The sequence below is a fragment of the Seriola dumerili genome, unplaced genomic scaffold (genome assembly GCF_002260705.1).
Source record: "Seriola dumerili isolate Sdu_G_001 unplaced genomic scaffold, Sdu_1.0 BDQW01000066.1, whole genome shotgun sequence".
NCBI classification, from domain to species: domain Eukaryota; kingdom Metazoa; phylum Chordata; class Actinopteri; order Carangiformes; family Carangidae; genus Seriola; species Seriola dumerili.
In genome coordinates, this window is record NW_019174321.1 from 1629408 (window position 1) to 1649510 (window position 20103).

Genomic DNA, 20103 nt, shown 5'->3' on the forward strand with positions numbered 1-20103 from the left:
GTCATTATCTGGGTTTCATGTAACTACTTTGCTGTAAGCCAAAAACACACTTTCATGTGTGTGACTGGTGCTCATTATGTCTGGGCATTTTTCAGTCTTCTGTGAAAAGCATGAATAAAACATCCAGAGCTCTGTGAAGCTCAGTGTGTCAGTGGTGAGCACTGTCGCCTCCCAGCAAGAGGGTTCAAATCTCCGCCCGTATCATAGCTGTGTGGAAGTGATAATGAATCAACACGCTCGGCTCCAGTTTGGCCGGTGAATCCTCAGAAACAAATAAACAGAAATCATCTGTTCACTGCCTACAGTTACAATCAGCATGCCGAGAGAGGGGTGGGGGTGGGGGGGGCATCTGCCCAAAATGTCTGAAGATTACCACATTATTTAAATGAAGTGCCATCACATGGGGATTTTTGCATATGTATCTGGATTTTCTCTCCAGTTTCCTCCAGAGGCGCACCATCAAGAGAGACAAACCAGGCAAATGTTTGGGGCCACGCCAGGGGCAAACGGGCCCCTGAGGCCCCTCATATGGGTACATTTTTCTGTGAGAACCATAAACCCCCCCCCCTAAACCTTCCATATGTACTACTATACAGTGCAGTGCTGCTTCCCCAAAACCCCCCTAACAGGGGCCTCTGATGGTGTGTGCTGTAGGTAGCACCTACCTATTGCTTGCATGTGAGGCATTCAGGGAACATCTGTAAATTGTAGCATTAGCAAGCTACAAGCAAAATGAATACAGGAGGTTATATAGTGTATTTATTCTAACATTTATGATGAAAACAAACGTCTGGATTGGTTTGTGTCCTCTTGCATTTCAACATGTATGCTCGGGAAGGATATATATTTTTGTTTTTCATCAGATTAGCTGAGCAGTGCAGGAGGAAGCTTGGCTGATGTTAGAGAGGTGTTACTTATTCCTCATGAGCCTGATTCTTTCATCAACACTTCAGACCAACTTTATTATCACCTGCACCTACTGCCACTGCACGCACCCCATCCTTTTAAAATGATGCAATATGACCCTTTCATGTCTTTTTTTTCCTTTTAATCAGACACTTTAAATTCGTCTGAGCCTCCTCCCATCATAAACACAACTTTCAGTTTTTACTCCAGTTTCTAAAGATAAATAATGCACTAAGTCCCAGTGCAGTTCTGACTTGTTTTAAAACTTCCTGCTCTGTTTCCATTATTCATTTCCACCTAGACTATTAACAAAACACAACTTTTATTTAGACTGGTTAGATTTACATTTAATGCTGTAGTTTATTATTTAGGTACATGTTTCAGTTGTTATATTACAGATGGCATTTGGTATATTTGTGTGCAGAAACATTATGCATAGAAAACAACTGAAGGCAGGAAGTTTAAACAAATATCTGATTAAATCCAAATGCAGATATTTTTTGCAAAATAAACAGATACAGGTGCAAATATTTGTAGAAAGAGATTCCTGGTTTATTATTATTGCTTATGACCTTTTGTGTAGAGTTTGTGTATTCTCCCCATCTAAGTGTTGGTTTCCTCCCACAGTATAGAGCCATGCATTTTAGGTGAATCTGTGACTTCAGGCTGAACTTCAGGCGTGAATCTGAATGTGTGCTGGCCCTGTGTCTACCGTGTGTAACCTTTACTCTCTCCCAGTGCATGCTGGGATACGCTCCAGCCCTCTGTGACCCTGAGCAGGATGAATGGCTGGATCCGTCCCACCTTGAAAACACTCCACATGATTTTATAAGCGCTGTAGAACAGAAAGCTGACATCCTCAACGGTGCTGTTTTATGTGTCCTCATGACGATGCCGAGTGTGTGGCTGCACACATCTCCATCATGCACGTAATCTCAGTAAGGAACAGTCTATCAGCTGTTATTGCTGTAATAAAGCTGCCACATGCTGCAGCATTAGACTGGCTTTTGGTTTGTTTACAGGAGGTTTACTCAGTGGCTACTTTACAATCAACCGTTTGTCACACTGAGTGGTTTTATGTTGCTTGATTGCGCTGGTGTTTATATCCATTTGAAAAGATGGAGAAGTAATTATATTTTCCAATATGATGATATTTTATATTTTATAATTGTGTTTACGATCTCAACTGTCAAGGATTAAGAACTGGAATTATAATTATTTAATTAAATAGCATGTGATTTCTGTCAGTCAGGAAGTCGTTAGGACTGTTTGGCTTGTAAAATATGTGATAGAGCACAAAGACTTCTCCATCTGCTACTTTCTGCTCTAATCACAAGAAAACAACAATGAAATCCAGGAAGCCAATAGATCCAACCACTGTCCATAATGATCCTGGTGGACCGCAGGCCCGTGCAGTGGTGCTTGTTAGTAATGACGGGTCTTACTCACTTCATGCAGATACATGTTTATGCACAAGGACATAAAATGAGATAAACTGAGAAAAATTACAGTTTTATTACAGTAATAATAAAAAGTTAGAGTGTTGAGCTGTTTTAGCTCTAGCTGCCATCACAACAGGTTCCTCCTAATGAAATGACAAAATAAATTGCTGCTCCATGTCCCCCAGAAGGACACATATAAGCATTGTCATGGTTACAATAAAAAACACATCTTTGTTAAAAGTCTCTGACTATTGTAGGAAACAGGAAACAATCAGCTTCTGCTCAGTTCGACTCAGACTATCACACTGTTTTAATAATAAATTCTTTAACCGAACGATTCCCCGGCTTTTTTTTCACTGGAATAAAAATGATTTTGAGAACATGAACAAATCATAAACGATACTATTAATTATAGAAAGTTGAACAGATTTGTACAATAGCAAATATGAAAACACCCTCCAGCCTCTCTGCAGAAGTATTGAAGATGTACCCATCCACAAAATTACCTTTGCTGACATCTGACGTTAAAGTTTTACTAAACAGATATTCTGTGACGGTATTTCTACTTTCACTTTACCTTGACGTTTGGATTAATTGTCCCCTAACTGCTTCTGTTTATGAAAGTTAAAGATGATCACTGTTAATGTCTGATTTCAGTATTCAAACTAATTCATCTCTCTGCTCTGAAAGCTCGTTATAAAAGGGGAAAGGGGGTGATGCACAGCAGGGTGAGGGTCCCACTAGCAATGACATGCAGCAGCGTTTTTCCTCAGGGTGACCTGTTTTTTTAACTAATGCCCCAAACATAATTTCTCTACAACAACTAGGGCAACTATTTGTGTTATTAACCCATTTAGCAGAACTGTGGAGAGGGTGATGTAGAACTAAAAATTAATGTGACATCTGGTTCAAATCATTTCACTCTCTAGCCACTGACGTCTTCTTCATTAGTTGATATTGTGTTTTTGTGTTCATTACATGCCTGGTTTCACTTATGATAAGACAGGAAATGAATCCTCAAATTAAGCCAGTAAAAACTATGAATTAGTTATTGCTTTAGGTTACTGAATGTACTGTATGCTTATAATCCAGTGAATACATGCTTTCTGGTATCAATAGTAAAAAAAGTCAGATGTGATTGTCAAGCTGTTGCACTTTTACGCTCCTTTCACTCAATCCCGTTCTCTAATTTATTAGATTTGCTCATTTTCACAGTAATTCTCTGACAACTAAAACTCTTGAAACAGCTGCTTTCAATTTAGCCTCTAATACAAATGATAATTTCCTGAAATTAGTTGTAAATCACTCGGCACCAGATCAGCAAAAGGCACAGCCTCAATCGAGAGTCTCTCTCTCTGGTGTTTTGGTGCTGGAGCCGTTTAAGTCGTTTCCTTTACGGGGACTAACCAACCTGTAACCTGGAGCTTCGCACGACGCGAGCCTGGAAGAACCTGTGAAGTCTTAGTTTGAGGTTCTACCTTTGTGTTTGTTTGTTTGTTTGTTTGTTTTACAGATCAGAACCTCATCAAAAACACAAACACAGATGTCATCATTTTCATGTTCATGTTGTGTGTGGTAACAGAGTTCAGACAATTATGGAAAACGTGGCACTAATATAGATTTTGTTTGTGCTGACTTTTAAATGTCAGCATCATTAAATTAATAGAAGAGCCCACCAAAGTAAAACAATATGTGGTTTGTACCTTCAACAACATATGGAGGTATTTGCTGATGTGGCGTCCCCATCCGTCTTTGTAACTGCTAATAAAACCAAATGACTTGGTTTAGTGAAAGATCGTAGTTTTGGTTATTATGACTATTATTATGATGACTATTATTTGTTGAGGTTGGGGGTTTTGTTGTCATGGTTCCAAAAATCTTTTCAAAAACCATCTCCATGTTGTCTTACATCTCCTCTCTCAGGCTTCTCTCTGGAGCCAATCAGAAGAGAGTCTCTCTGTTTGTCTGAGTGATGGAATAAAAATATAGCAGATTTAAGGTAAACACTCAGAGAAACCAAATCCTGCAAGGTTGGATGGTGGGTCCAGGTGGGCGGGGCTTGGGGCTTGGCTTAGAGGGCTTAGAAGTCCTGGCGGCTCGTTGTGAGGCTCAGTTTGTGAATACAGGCTGTGAGCATTTCTCTGTGCTGATATGACTGATGGTGTCGTTCTTCATGGGAGGACAGTCCCACCTGCAGAGAGGACATGAAACTGACTCCAGACCAGCTCCCACACAGCTGACCAGCTCTCAATAGAGCCGGCTCAGTCGTTCAGGAAAAGGTTGATTGTTGATTGGGGAATGTAATTGAATTAGTAACTTACAACACTGCAAACAAGCTGCAGGTTAGACCAACAAATGCAGCACAACACACTTGTCGGATATTCAGAATCAGACTACATCCCTCTCCAGAGGGAGCTGTGTGAAGTTTGATAAATGTCCTCAGGTGATCTCACCTGTGTCAGCATGCGTCGGGTCTGAAGACTACAAGTCTGAAAAGTAATATCTCTGCTGCAGGCTACATGCAGCAGGATACATTAGCTGCTACTAGCATAACACCCAAATCTACCACCCAACTGTCAGAGGTCCAGCTGCACTGCAGGTAACATAGTTGCCAGGTTTTGATGAGGAAGAAGAATTTGTGGAATACGATAGACCATATCTCTGCTTCTGCTGCTTCGATTTTCAGCCTATTTTTGAATCCGTGCATCATGAGTCTGATGAGGGTTCAATGATAAATCAGTTCTCAAAACTGGATTCAGTAGGACCTCCTGAGCAGAGCCGGTACTCATGTTCAGGAACTCGCCCCCAAAAGTGGGAGAGAACGGGGGAAACAAAATCAGATCCAGAGACAATGGATACACATAAAGTTTCTGTTGGTTATTCCTGGAGCGCTAACACCCTGCAGCGAGCGAGCGAGCGAGCGAGGGCAGGAGCTGGGGGCTGTGACAAGCAGCAGCTCTGCTGTCAGGAAAACATTACGCTCATGATGCCTTTGAAGGCTGGAGTCGAGATAAAATTATGCCGATGGGGTGCGATGGTGGTCGTGTTTAGGGTGTGTTTGTGTGTGTTAGAGAGAGAGATATGAGTAGGTCATAGAGAGGAGAGGGGGACTGAGGGACTCCTGTTTATGAGATAACATTAAGCTGCGGGTCCCTTTGCCACAGGCAAGGAAATAGAGAAGGTTTTAGAGACTATAGTCAGTGCCTCCAGAGGCTTTCTAAAAAAGAGATAGGAAGACTCCCATCACCGTCTGCTCGGAGCTGCAGCCGCATGGCAGCAGATACCCCGGGGGTAATAATTGGTGCTGTCAGTGCAGGGAGCCCGGTGATAGCTGAGCTGAGAACAGTCCGCTTCCCTCACAGTTTAACTAAAACAGCATCTAACAATGTCACGGCACAAGGCACTCACAGGTCAGGAATCATTTTTTCACATGCCCTGGCTGTGAGAGGACAACACTTAGTGCTGAGAGCAGACGGAGCTGGAGTGGTTAGAGAACATCTGTTTCTGGTGTTAGACCCAGACTGAGCTGGGTAGTGTTGGTTTTCTCCTTTTTATGTTTCAAGTTTCTCAGTTGCCAATAAGAGTCTTATTATATTTGTATTCTCCACAGACTTCATGACATTTTGTTATTCGGAGTGGAATGACATTATTGAATAACAAGGTAGTATTCAATTTACATTTATGCTCCAGGGCTGGAAACTCGTCTTTACAGTAACAAGAACTGGAGATTATTTCAAGTAACTACAATTTCCCATATGTGGCTTCAGACTGTTGGACCCCACTGTGGTAATATATATGGAGTTGCTTGTGTTATTTGGACTGGATCATGGTCGCAGTTGCTTTACCCACAGGTTGTAGTTTCAAAAACAGTTCTTACGCCTTAGTGAAAATCAAAACCTCTTAAAACCAACAAACCAGACGTCCTGGTTGTTGTTCATTCAGTATTGAAATGTGCGTGTGTCAGTTGGAGCTCCCTGTAGGAGCCGTGATTTGTGGCGGTAACAGGCTCATGATGTTGTGCTTTTAGCTGCCTGGCTAGCTCAGCTGCTCCTCTGCCTGTAATGAGACTATCTGGGAGTAGTAGTGATACCATGACTCTGTCTGTGTTTCACTCAAACTGCTTCTCCCATTTTATTCCCACATTATTTATTATGAGACTCGACACCAGAGACAAATAAAGAACAGAAACTCCGGACGCCGCTTCGCCACTTGGCCTCTTATTTTGTTGTCGCTTTGTTTGTTGCTCTTCCCGTGGACCCCGTGAGGCCGTTTTCATTCAACCTGTCTGATGGAGGGTGAAAGTTGTGAGTGAAGTGGAATTGAATGTAAATGCAGGTTGTTTCGCTGCCGTATCTGTTCCAGCCCCCTTTGACCATCCCAGCCTCCTTCAATATAAACTGAATAATTCACACAGCAGCAGACATCTAGTGTTTTTCACTAAAATGATAAAAATAAAAGTCTTTATGTTTTCAGACTGGTTTTCTTTTTCACATTTTTTCTTTCAGACTTCCTCTGTCCACTACACTGCCTTCACTCTCTCTTGAAAATCTTTTATTATAATGTTTTATATTCTTTATATATAAAGTAATTAAAATATTTCTACCATCTCCCTTGGATCCAACAGTTGAATATAAACTTTAGAAATTGGTAAAATGAATTTTTTTTAAATGTCACAAAGTGGATTGTATCCACTATGCATTCATTTATCTAAAGTATAAAAATATTACATTCTACGTCCTGCCATTTCCAAAAAGATCCCTGTATTAGCTGCAGCACAGCAGCGTTACTGTAGTTTAGAACCTGATTTTGATTTAACTTGAAATGTTCAGTCAACATCTCTGCCGTGTACAGTCACCATGGTTACAGCTGACAGGTGTCTGCTGTCTACAGTCACCATGGTTACAGCTGTCACATCTCTGCTGTGTACAGTCACCATGGTTACAGCTGTCCCAAACTCCGTTGTGTACAGTTGTATCATTTACAGCTGCCACCATTGCTGATGTACAGTTAACACTGTTACAGTCACCATCTCTGTTGTGCACAGTTACCATGGTTACAGATGTCACTGTCTCTGTTGTGCACAGTTACCATAGTTACCATGGAGTTACTCTGTGATGCTGCAGGATTAAAATATTAATTTGATGCTGATGAAAAATGTAAAATATTTGTCATAGTTCTCGATTTCAAAGGTAACTTTCTAATTTAGGTTTAGACCTGCTTTTGTCAAGGAAAATGGGACGCCATTACATTGTTCATCATAGTTTTTGATGAGGAAATTAATGGTAGACAGGGAATTTTTACAGCTGATGTTTCAGAAAAATAGTGCAGTGAATGTGCTGTTGCAGCCGGTAGGGATTTTACAGCACAGTTATATTGTTATTGCTCTGTTTTATTTCTAAGAATGGGATCGTCATATATTAACAGTAACATCACAGATCAAGCTCAAATCTGTCAATGTATGACGCAAAATGCTGGAGATCCTCCACCAGCCTGTGGTAGTGAGTGCCATCTAATGTGCTGCGGTCTGCTGGGGGAGCATCATCTGTGCCAGAGATGCCAGCAGGATCAGTGAGCTCATTCACAAGGCCAGGACCGTCATTGGTTAGAACCTGGTGACATTTGAGTCAGTGGGGAACATTAGGTCACTGGACAAACTGCTCTCCATCATGGACAATCCATCCCTCCCCCCTCCCCTCCATGAAAACACTGAAGAGACAGCAGAAAGAGACTTACAGGTTATCATTGTTCTGACTGTCTGTCTGTCTGTCTGTCTGTCTGTCTGTCTGTCTGTCTGTCTGTCTGTCTGTCTGTCTGTCTGTCTGTCTGTCTGTCTGTCTGTCTGTCTGTCTGTACATTTTGTTTTCACCTACCTTTCACAAGCAAGAATCTTCTAGCAAAGCTGTCTGTCACAAACTGCTTGATCTTTGTAAATTCAGCAAAATGAATAATCAGCCTCTGTTAACACGTCTCCTCCTGTTAGTTGTGAGATCCTCCCTTAAATGCTGATGCAATAAGGAGAAAGACGTACCTTGCCCACTGCATCGGTTTGATAAATCCGCTGCATTTGCCTCAGCCTGCGTCACATCTGCACCTGAACAACGTTTCTGCTCCAACTGCTGTAGATCTGTGAGAGTCTGTGTATTTCTGCTCTGTATTCACATGTTTGACCTGGTTCCATTTATACCATCCTTCACATGTCTATCCACACATTGTGACACCGTGTATATCTCTTTTACCCAGCCGTACAGATCCCGCTCTCTCACACAATGCTGCTGTTGTTATACAGGCATTAACGGAGCACTGTGGTGTCACAGTATGTTCCCAGGTTCATGCTTCATTTTAGAACAAATCCTGGAGAGTTCCTGCAACAGAGACACAGAGGATGATATGCGTAGCATGCAGGTCAAGTATCTGTCTCAAAATAATGATCTTACAGACACACGCCTTGCACATCAGTCAGGCAGACGAAGGAGAACATCCCTCTCAGAAAACAGCACTGGTTTGTTTACAGTTTGTTGCTTTTCAACTAAAAGTTGCAGCGAGGCACATTACATGATGAGTGATGGAAAGCTGTTCTCATGGGAATTTTGTGCTGAACAGTTTACAAGGGATGTTGATCTAACTTGGGGAACACTGAGATAAACATTGTGGGAATGCTCTGTGTGTGTAATCTGCTTCTTTGTCTTTAGTTTTGTATTCGGGTTGCTTGAGTAATAGTGTAAAATCTTTGTTTTTTTTCCCGTAAAAAAAAAAAAAAAAGTATGCAGATCGTGCTGTGGTGAAAACAAGTCTTCTAAAAATACACTGTCGAAGAAAAACTTCCTTCCTCACCAACTGCAGGAATAAATAGTGTCTGTAAACTAGAATTAATCCTGTATAATTGGAGCTTTCTCCGACCTCAGATTCCTGCATGGAAAATCTCGCTTGATTGCCAGAGCGGCAGTCGCTCTGAATAACAAACGTCTGTGTGGAAAGTTTTCACATTAAAACACAGCAAGTTTTTTTCTGTTGTGAAGTGCGAGTGATCTTTATTCACACGACCTGTACATGTAGCTATGTGCAGAAAAATGAGGCAGTTTAGTAGTGTAAGGTCGATGCGTTGATGCATCAGTTGAGTTGACAGAGTCAGAGTCGGAATTATGGCGGGGATTGGGGATTGGGGGCCGGGTCTGCCCCCCCCAATTAAGGCTTGGCCCCCCCCCCCCCAAAAAAAAAAAAAAGAAGTAAAAACAACAGTTCAGGGGCGTTGAAACATTTATATATTTTACTTACTGCTAATTGTAAATATTACACTATATTTCCCTAATTCACGTTTGGAAGAATCTTGTACTAGGATTTCAGACACCCCTAAAGCGGACCATACCATTTCTTAACCTTGACATTAGCTGAGCGTCTCATCTGCCTGCTTCACTCCATCAGTGGCTCGCGCCCTCGAATCTCTGCTCCCATGCATTACGCAGACAGTGTGGCCAAATATAAGTAGCAGTAGCTAACTGTCTAGCTTGTTTACTACACTTTACTTTATTAACCTCTGAGTTTCTGAATTAGATTGTCACGTATCCGCAGATGGACACTAATGTAAGCTAATATCTAACTTTTGCTTAAGTTACAGTTTAGCTAACTAATGTTCGCTAGCTGATAGCGTGCCCTTTCATTTTCAATGTTGGCTTGGCATTTCATTACCACCGTAAAATGTCATATATTATCTATTTCAACAGACACTGGTGTTCAGTCATGAGCAGTGAGACAATGGAGGATTAATTGTTGTAGAGATACGCTTTGACATAAATAGATGTTTATTATTTTGGGTAAATAGTCTTTTGTGTGCCTGTGGTGGTTACGTCTTTTACCTTTTGTGCTGGACCAGCACTATAAGGGTGAATGTCACTGACTGACCATATGTATAACTTGTACTCTGCCCAGAGTCGACTCGTGTTTCCTGACTGCACTGTTGGAGCAACAGTTTGGATTTTACCGATAAGTTCAGTATCAACATATTTGAGATAAACAAAATCCGCTTGCAATTATTTTTCCTACAAAATGTATTTGCTGTTGCAATTTAGTTGTATCCAGCACATTTGTGCTGTTCGGCTGCTGTTACACTGAGGCAGTAACAAACAAGGAAGTGCAGCAATGTCCCAAACACAAATGCAGTGTAAAAGCAAACTGCAAGACAGCAAACATACCGTAGTTGGAAAACAATAGTTTCTGTTGATCTGGGCGGTGGCAGCAGGGATAAATAAAGTTGTTGAACTGTGCTGAACTGAATTGAATTTGTCGCTCAGCTTACTGTTCATCTCCACCTCATCATATCACCTGCAGCTGGCTTCAGAAAACCGGTCTGAAGTCTGTGTGAGGTGACACATGCTCACCGCTCTCTTCTTTTCGAAATACCAGTTTGTGTGTGGAATCTGATCTCTGGTGTGTCCTTTCATCATCACCATGGCCATGTCAGGGAGTGTGGGTTGTCTATGACAGGAAACAGTTTGATGCTTTGGGAGGGGAGGACGCTGGGTGTCGCTGAAAATGTAAGACAGAAGAAGAAATTCAGCCCCGACCCTCAGTCCTGAGTCAAGTTTAACCTCAGGGGACTGAGGAGGAAAATGTGGCTCCTTCTGTGTTTGTGAGATGAACAGAGGTTAAAGTGGGATTTTCTTGTTTGGAGCAGGGGCGGGGGTTACATACATAATTTAGATGATATGTGATTATTCAAGAAATATCCATAGTTTATTTAGATTGAGTTAACTGCATAGGTGACAGTGTCAGTTAATGAGATCCCAGGGGAGGGTGAACTTTGTACAACAACACTTTTCTGCACAAACTCATGTCATCATCAGTTTTTTCATATATTTTGTTTGGCTTAAAAGATTAACTGAACTTAAAGTTGCATCCTCAGTTTGTCCCAAGTGTCCTCTGAGTCTGCTTGAGACCAGGTCAGGAAAGCTGTGGTCCACCTCTTTGTTGCTAGTAAGGAGACCAGCAGCTCTTGTTTCGGAGTGTGGAGGTTACAGACGGGACGTATCTGCTGCGTATGTAAAGAGTTACAGTGAACTGCAGCAAATGAAAGCTTGAATAACGTCCTATAACTATGGAGGCTGGTGTGGCTCACATCACTTTCACACAGGAGACTGGATTTCACCTTCTATCACCAACCTGCATTAAACTTCACTTTTTTATGAACTGTATCCACAGTGTTTCGCAGTCGTCATGAACCGTGAGGACTCACAATCTTCACTATGTTCACCAGCCGCTCTCTAACTGTGTCAGTCGCCAGTCTTCTGCTCAGCAGATAGTGGACGGTGACCTTTTACTGACTTGTCTGCTGAGGCCCAAAACGACGCTATGAGAGCGGTGAGAGTGAACCAGAACTGTGAAGTTGTGGTCCGGACAGATAAACAATGAGCTGAAACTCACTATAAAGCTCCATAAAGCTGAGGGGAGCTGCAGAAACAGCTGATAATTCTCTGTAGGTGCATCACTACCACAGACTCCCTCCACATTGTCATTCCATACAGGTGTGTTAAATATTATATATTAAAGCCACTGTAAAAGACTGAAATGGGCCACTTAAGAACATATTTGTTAAATACTAAAATAAGTAAACAGCAGTGTGACGTTGGTGTGTGTTGAGGGTTAAAGAGAGAGAAAGAGGAGGAAGACAAGGACAGAATAAAAACAGGTTGCATGATAGAGACAGAGAAAGAGAGAGAGAGAGCGACTGGCGCATAAAGAGCAGGAGCGATGAAGAGATACTGTCGCATGAAAGCAAATTAAAACTGGAAAGAAGGCAGAGACGTACAAGAAAGTTAATGGGGTGAATCAAAAATCCCAGCAGCCTCTGCTGCTCTCTGCCTGTGCCTTTCACATGGTCATAATGAACACAAGCTGTATATTTGCTCTGCCACCAAACACCAGCGATGATTTAGTCCGACACATAAACATGCGAATGCTGCTGCGCTGCTCATTTTCTTTGTCTTCAGCATTCGGTCCCTGTGTTACATGAACACTGCATGCTAATTAACCCTGAAAGGCCTGTTGGGTATTCAGAAGATCAAAGGGAACGTTGGGATGGGGGATTGGGGATGGGGGATGGGGGGATGGGTGGGGGGCACACTGCCATGGAGATGTGGATGGGGTCTGCACATTCCCTGGCTTCGAAGGCCTGAAACTATTTATAAGGCATAATTTACAGCATGTTCTTTTAATGCACCGTCGACTTGTGACATTGAGAGATGTCTAAATGATTCTTCTTCTTTAATTTGTTTCATATTTAAGTGATTAGGTAAGATGCCAGTTCTGCTCGCACCTACAGTTTCTGCAGGGGAAGAGTCGGAGAAATTCAAACTGTTTGTACTGCGGTACAACAGGTTTTCATACATAAATGATACAAAAGGGACTGAAGAGTTTTTTTGTTTGTTTGTTTTTTATCTGCCGACTGGTTAAAGAAAAAAACTACTTTAATTAAGTTTTAGGAAAAGAAACCAAAGTTAAAAGTTATAATCTTTAAAATTCCAGTCCAAATAGAGTGTGATGCAGGGATGATGTATTTTTGTACGCCAACCCAGGATGTTAGCATCACCCTGGTTCCATAAACAAAATGCCAATGGGATTTTTCCACTGGCTTTAGGATTATTGCAGAAAATAAGATCCGAGACAAACAAAAGTTTATGATACATTTTGTTCAGCAAGATCATTTTCACTAATGAACACCACTTAGCCTAAATACAATCACCAGAAGTGAAAAGCTAATGTTAAGCTCTAAATAAAGTGACGTGATTTAGCTCTTACGTCTTGTACAATCTTTACTTAGTAACACTTTGTAAGAGCTCAAGTATAAACACATCGAGGCTGTAAAGGTGGACAGGTGAGCAGATCGGTTTTCATGTTTCGCATGATGACGTAAATGCTTAAAATAAAAAAAAGATGATTGGGGTATTTACTGACGTATTTCATGTCACAGAATAAAACATGAAAATATCTTGAGCTTGTAACCACAGACATCATCTACTCAAAAACCCATCGACCTCAGGACAAGGGAACCGGAGGTGCTTACTTATATCCGAGTTTTATTGATATGGTGACACCCATGGTTACCGTGGTAACAGCAGGCATGATTTAATACTATAGCAAACAATGGGTTAGAGACGTCCAGCAGCTGATTTATCTGTTCCACTGCAGCCAAACAAACCCAGGCTGTTATTATAATGAAGTGAGTGAGTTAATAATAATGAAAACCACCTCCATCTGATTTCATGCTGCACACACAGCCAGTGGAAGGTGTTCAGCCTGTCTGTGCCTCAGCACTGGATCACAGGCTGCATCATTTCCTGTCAGTCCCTGACAATGGAAAGAGGAAGCTACTGAACATGAATACCTTAAATCGCTATTGCTAAAACAATGGCAACCGTAGACATCTGTAATAACAGCGCAAACGCAAGAGCTGTCAGGAAAATACCAGTGTCGTTTTCCTGGGTACAACAAGCTGCATTTTTGCCAGTTTAAGGAGTTATATTCACGGCTAAACTATTATTGATGAATGCATTTCATAAAGACTGAGTGGTTTTATGTGAGACACAGACTCACATCAATTCAATATCTGTTGTTTATGAACCTTGCTTTTGGCCATCATTGTTTGAGAGTAGCAAAAGAATTTAGCTATGCAAAAGAAACGTATTTCTCTTAAACTGCTCAGATGAACCTGAGTCAGACTTCATGTCCGCTCACTTTGTAAATGACAAAATAAAAATGAACTTAAATAGTATTTTTCAGATGCAGGAAAAAAGAAGAAGAAATTCAGATTTATTGAAGCATCTCTGAGCACAGCGAGGCCACAGAAGAAAACTGTCCTGTTTTAAAGTGTGAAATATCAAAGTCTTTGGAGTCTCTTTTCTTTTTTAGAAGCCAAACACTCTGTGTAAGCCGCGGCCCTGCAGCTGCTGCCGTTTAAACTGCTTTGGTTATTTAGCATTTTGCTGCATAATGTTTTCCTCCAGACTCATGAAACACCATGAGAACAATCCTAAGTAACCATACATCACAGTGATATGTGCTGCGGTTTCACTAAGTTACAATCTGCCCTGCTGTCTTTGTGATTGTCTGAATGTATTTGCATCTTTTCTTCTCATTGTCATCAAGCGTATTTAACTTCATCATCACACCACCTTCATTGTTTTGATTTTTTTCTTTTTGATTACGCAAAGTTTAGATCATTTTGAAGGTTTGAACTATAACGGGCTCTGTTTGGATTGTGCACAAGTTCAGAAGTTGTAGAACAAAGTGGTTGTGAGCTGGAGGGTTCATAACTGAAATGTCCAGTTGTGTCAGACGTTCATCTACCGTGAACTCGGGTCCTGAACTGTATCAAGTGCTCCGACCATTTGTCCCAAACATTTGTTACGGGTCAAAAATGATGACAACGGAAAAGTATAGAAAGTGACAGTTCAAAGGAGAGTGTCCACACACTGTGTGTGTGTGTGTGTGTGTGTGTGTGTGTGTGTGTGTGTGTGTGTGTGTGTGTGTGTGTTCGCACTGTCCCAGCTGCGGAGTGAGATAGATAGATAATCTACAATTGAATTCAAGACAATAAGCTTTTTAATATTACACAGTTATTAGACCATTAGATTATTTGAGGATTTATACTATCATTTTTGTTTTGCTGTAGTTTTTGTCATTCATGATGGTTTGGCAACGTTTACTACGTATTTTCAACATAAACAACCCATAATTACTTCCAGGTCAAATTTGACCCTGAACACTATAGATAAAAAATTTTAAAATAGGAATTTAAAAAAAGAGAAAAATTATCAAAAATAACTTGTTTGTATTTTCTTATACGATACAATGATATGATATTGCCCATTTTGAACTAAAAGTTTAGAAAAATATTGTTGTGTTGTCTGTTTTACGTAAAGTTCAGATCATTTTGAAGGTTTGAAAATATTCACCTAGCCTTGTTTATTTGTGTATTTAAGTTCCCCAACACCACTAATAAATGATTCTTCACTGACTCGCTCCAGCAAGAAAAAACTCCGATTCTAAGTCTGATTACCTGTTTGACATAGTGACTCTCAGGCAACGCTTCTCTACAGTGATCTGCTGTGTAAAAAGCCGTCACTTCCTGTTGTAGAAAAATAAAACTTAAAGAGGTGTGACCTCTATATTCACTGGGCAGTGAAACTGACATGAACTACTGATCTGTTTCATTTAAACAAAACATACTTATTATTCAGCCTTTTCAACACTCAGTTTCTTAGCTGGAGCCAGAGAGGCACCTCCATCATATCAGCATGGGCCACATGTCCAGCCGCCATCCAGCATTTAATTAAAAAAAAGGCCAGTATCCTCCCATGTTATTGGCAGACTGATCCAGCAGTCGCCATAATCCCGTTATCGTGCTCTAAATGGATGCAAACTGCTGCTGTTTTGGGAGCACATAACTTTGGACACGCTCGTCTTTTTCTGCTGAGACAGGCTCAGGTTTCACTCCCTGAGGCTTCGCCACCAACCGGGAGAACAGCACTCAGATAAAAGAGCTTTAATGGGAGCCGGGACCGGTCGTCGCCCCCACCGGGGCTGCTCGGCCCTCTCTCTCTCTCTCTCTCTCTCTCTCTCTCTCTCGCTCCATGCTCCGCCTCACCCCCACGCACCATATAACAGCAATATTACTAAACGTTTCACTTTTACTCAGAGCGGCTTTGTGCTAACATAAAGGCAGGAGAATATACTAATGTTAGAAATCTGAGGAAAGATTTTAATGGTTTTAATTTCTGTTATTGCTCTGCACATATTGAGTATCTAAGTAATACACAGGAAAGTAACTAAGTAGGCCTGCATTTACTCATCCACTGTTCTTAAGAACAATTGTAGGGTCCATGTGCTTATAATATTTCCATTTTCGGCTACATTTTATAATTTCTTTTTCTTTTGAAAAGAAGAAAATCCCAAACCCTGGTTCACCTCAGTCACTGTCTCCTCCCCCTCTCTCTCTCTCTCAGGTCAGGAGCGGATCGGCATCGATTCCAAGTACGAGCAGGAGGGAAAGGTCCAGTTCGTGATTGATGCGGTGTACGCGATGGCTCACGCCCTCCACAACATGCAGAGAGACCTGTGCCCAGAGAACTCCGGCATCTGCCCGGAGATGGACCTGGCCGGAGGGAAGAAACTGCTCAAGTACATCCGCAGCGTCAGCTTCAATGGTGAGTAGACTGATGGTGCCGTCCTTCTGCAGGTGATAAAATGAACTGTTACGATGTGTGCTGTGCTTTGTGCTCCAAGGCCAAAATACATGAGAGAATCTCCGAGACAAAAGCAGCTTCAGGGGGAAAGAAATCGAAACCAACCCAAGTAACAATGTAACCATGAACATAAAAAGCACTCCTGGTTATGAAAGTGCATTAAATGGTTTAGACTGCCTCCTAAAATTGCCTCCATATCTTGGTTGTAAGTTTTTTTTTTATTTTCCATCATAATCTTGCTCTTCATCATGCTTTGTATAGAGCTGTTTCATAAAGGTTTTTGTCCGTCCTCTCCGTTGTGATGCAATTACATCAAAACATTAAAACACCTTAATGTAGACTGGAGTGCAGACCGTACAGGTCAGGGCTCAGGATCTATTTCGGGTCCCAGCGCAGAGTGAAGGAAAAACAAGGCCTTATATGGCCGTGTCTGTGTTTTTGAACCACATATTACTGTTTACTCTCACGGTGCTGCTACTGCATTATGTAACACTAAAAATCAGAACTGGTTTTAAGAGAAAAAGATGGAGGATTTTACAAACATCAAGTTAAGAAGATGCACAGAGAGTCCTGATGTACAAGAGTAAATTCAAAAGTGTCCCCAAGTAGAAATACATAAAACAAACTCTGCTGTGAGGGATCTATCGCCACAGGAAGTGGTGTCTCTGAAGCAGCAATAAGTCCAGTAAAAGTCAAACTCAACACGTCTGTCTTTATATGCTTTAGTCCTTCGGCCTCGTGTTTGTGTCCAAACCAGGGCCCGGAGAACTGGATGCAATACGGGGACATAATCTACCACTCTGATGTGGACTGGCTTAGGTCTGGCTGAGATCTGAGACTGACTGAAAGAGGTCACAGCCTTATTGAACAGAGCAAATCTGAGTGGTTGGCAGAGCTTGTGTATTCAGTTGATCTACCTGAACATATTGAACGAAAGCCCGCCAGGAAGAGATGGGCTCGGGTCTGCGCATGTGAAATCATTTGGTGTGAATCTTCAGCTTTTTGTGATGAAATCTCCAGGTTTCCAAACTCAAACATTTCTGAGAGAATGGACAAACAAGCACGTTCAAGATTTGGCTGCTTTTGAGCAGGATACGAACCTGTTCCCGAAGCCTGTCTCTGCTGATGTGGACGCGGGACAGGAGGGCGTGCAGTTATTGAAATATGATGATTCTCTCTCGAGTGTCCAGCAGCAGCTGCACGTTTCCAAAGACGAGGCTCCGTGCCAAAATGATGCTCAGTTTATTTGGCTCTACATCCACATGTGAGTGCTGGCAACAGCCACAGCCAGAGGCATTATGTTTTCAGGTACAAACGTCTGCTCGGACACAAGGATGAACTGATTAGAATTCCTGTTGTCAAAGGTCAAAGGTCAAGGTGACTGTGACCTCACAAAACACGTTTTTGGCCATAACTAAAGACTTCAAATGCTCTTTATGACTCTTATTAAATCCCTTCAGTGTCTTCACTACATATATATATATATATATATATATGAGTCTGGAACATGATCTGCTTCTGTAGTGACTTTGTTTGGATTATGTTTTTTATTTCCTCCCCAAAACAACTTCCTATGGACTTCATGTTTGTACTTTGTGTTTATGATTTCCTGTTTGTGTTACTTTACTTCCTGTCTTTGTCTTTGTCTCTGTGATTGAATGTTTTTCACCTGTGTCTTCCCCTCTGTCTTTGTCTGTTCGTCTGTTTTGCTTCTGTTCAGTTTCCCCCGGTGTTTCTACCGTATTTCGTTCCCATTCACGTTCCTGTTTTGCCAGTAGAACAAATTACCTTAGTTGAAGTTTTCATTGTTTTGTGTTCCTACCTGAGCATCAGTTTTTACCATCTTCCTGAAACTTTTGGACTTTTGTGTTTATTAAAACTCCTCTTTGCACCTCCTCGCTTTCGTCTGTGGCTGTAAGCATTTTGGTCCAGTTATCCTCAAAATTATAACCACGAAGGGCTAATTCTAGTTTCTCCATGTGGCCCCAGGCATGAAAGGTTTGGACACCACTGGCCTGAAGCATCAAATCAGAATGGTCAACTTTACCTTTATCTGTTAAATTAATGTATTTTATTACAGCATCTGTGGGTGCCAGTGAGTGCAGTTGCTTATTGTTTCCTCAGACAAAAAGAAAAGTATAAACTGAATTTAGGTCACAATAATGCTTGAAGCGATGGGCCTGTATGGAACTGAACTAATTCAAATCATGTGAGATGCTGTGAGCCTTATGTAGAGTGTATGATGCAGTGGACTGTAGAAAAATGAAAATACATGCACATACTGGTATCACACACAAAAGACTCATCATACATTTTCTTCACCCTGTGAAATGCACAAAACAAAGATGGCAAAATATGTCGCCTGTAGTACCTGAAAACAGCATAATTACTTTTGGGGTACATAACAACAGAGCTTAAAATATATGATAAGAGTCTCGTGGTGCACTGATCTAATTTGTAAAAGTAATAATAATTATTTGTTTTGTAAAAAAAGCATAAAACAAACAAAAGATAACAATCTAACGAGATCAAATTACCCCAAATTAAAAGCCATATTAAAGAGGTAAGTCTGATAACGAGAGCGTTTGTTGTTTTAAGATCCTGAGGGAGGATGATCCATACAAACAGAAAGCAGCCTCAGCAGATTCCTTGTGGGAACAATAAAAACTTCTTAAAAAAAAAAAAGAAAAAAGAAAAAGAGAGGCAGTGGAAGATCTGAGAGTTTTTGTTGGAACATAAAATAAAAAGTCACTGATGTAGGAAGGTGCAGGTTATTTAAGGCCCTGATCAGACAGCTGGTGTACCGTGCTGGATTTTTCTGAAGTCTACACTTTTTAAAAAAAAAAAAAGAAGAAAAGAAAAGAAAAGAAAGTAGAGCAGAGTTTTTTTTTTTTTTTAACACCGAAAATGACATAATAGCCAGAAACTTCCACCTCTTGTGATTGCCCCACTCTTCCTTCTCTGGCCTCCTTTCTTTCAAATGTTTGTCTGACGTTTTTGGCTTTCTGCTTTCCTCCTCAACAACGCTGGCTGACAGGGATGTTAACTCACAGCTAGTAAATTGCTTAACATCAAACCTTAACGTTAGAAAGTTGAGACGAATTTGTTCATATACGTCTTACAGCTTAATGAGAGAGACGTTAAAACGTTAGCTTAACACCAATCAACAACAGTACCGGTTGACTATTAGTACAGTTAAGATGAATGAAAACAACTTACCCAAAGTATCAAGATCAGCATTAGCTTCCCTCCAGGCTGTTTGTGTTAGTCACTTCAGTTAGTGAAGTCACACAGCTCCATGTGTTTCTCCTCCGTGATTGTTTGTCCAAGCAACTGCACACTTTGCCATCACCATCACAGAAGCCCCGCCTCTCAATTAATCTAGTCAATACAGGGTCACCGGAGTGGACTAACATGTTCTCTTCTCTAATGATTTCAGTCCTGTATAGAATCATGCACTTTTTACACCACAACAAGCGCATGTAAGCAGGTTTTTTTAAACAGGGGTAAAACCGTTAAAA

At 41.2% G+C, this 20103-nt stretch overlaps 1 protein-coding gene across 1 annotated transcript in view; it reads left to right on the forward strand.

Moving 5' to 3' along the window:
- Positions 1–20103, forward strand: part of LOC111219395 (metabotropic glutamate receptor 7-like) — a 264938-nt gene that overhangs the window by 174838 nt on the left and 69997 nt on the right. Inside the window, exon 6 of the mRNA XM_022742056.1 lies at positions 16343–16543. Coding sequence (XP_022597777.1) covers positions 16343–16543 — 201 coding nt within the window. The remainder of the gene's footprint in view (positions 1–16342; positions 16544–20103) is intronic.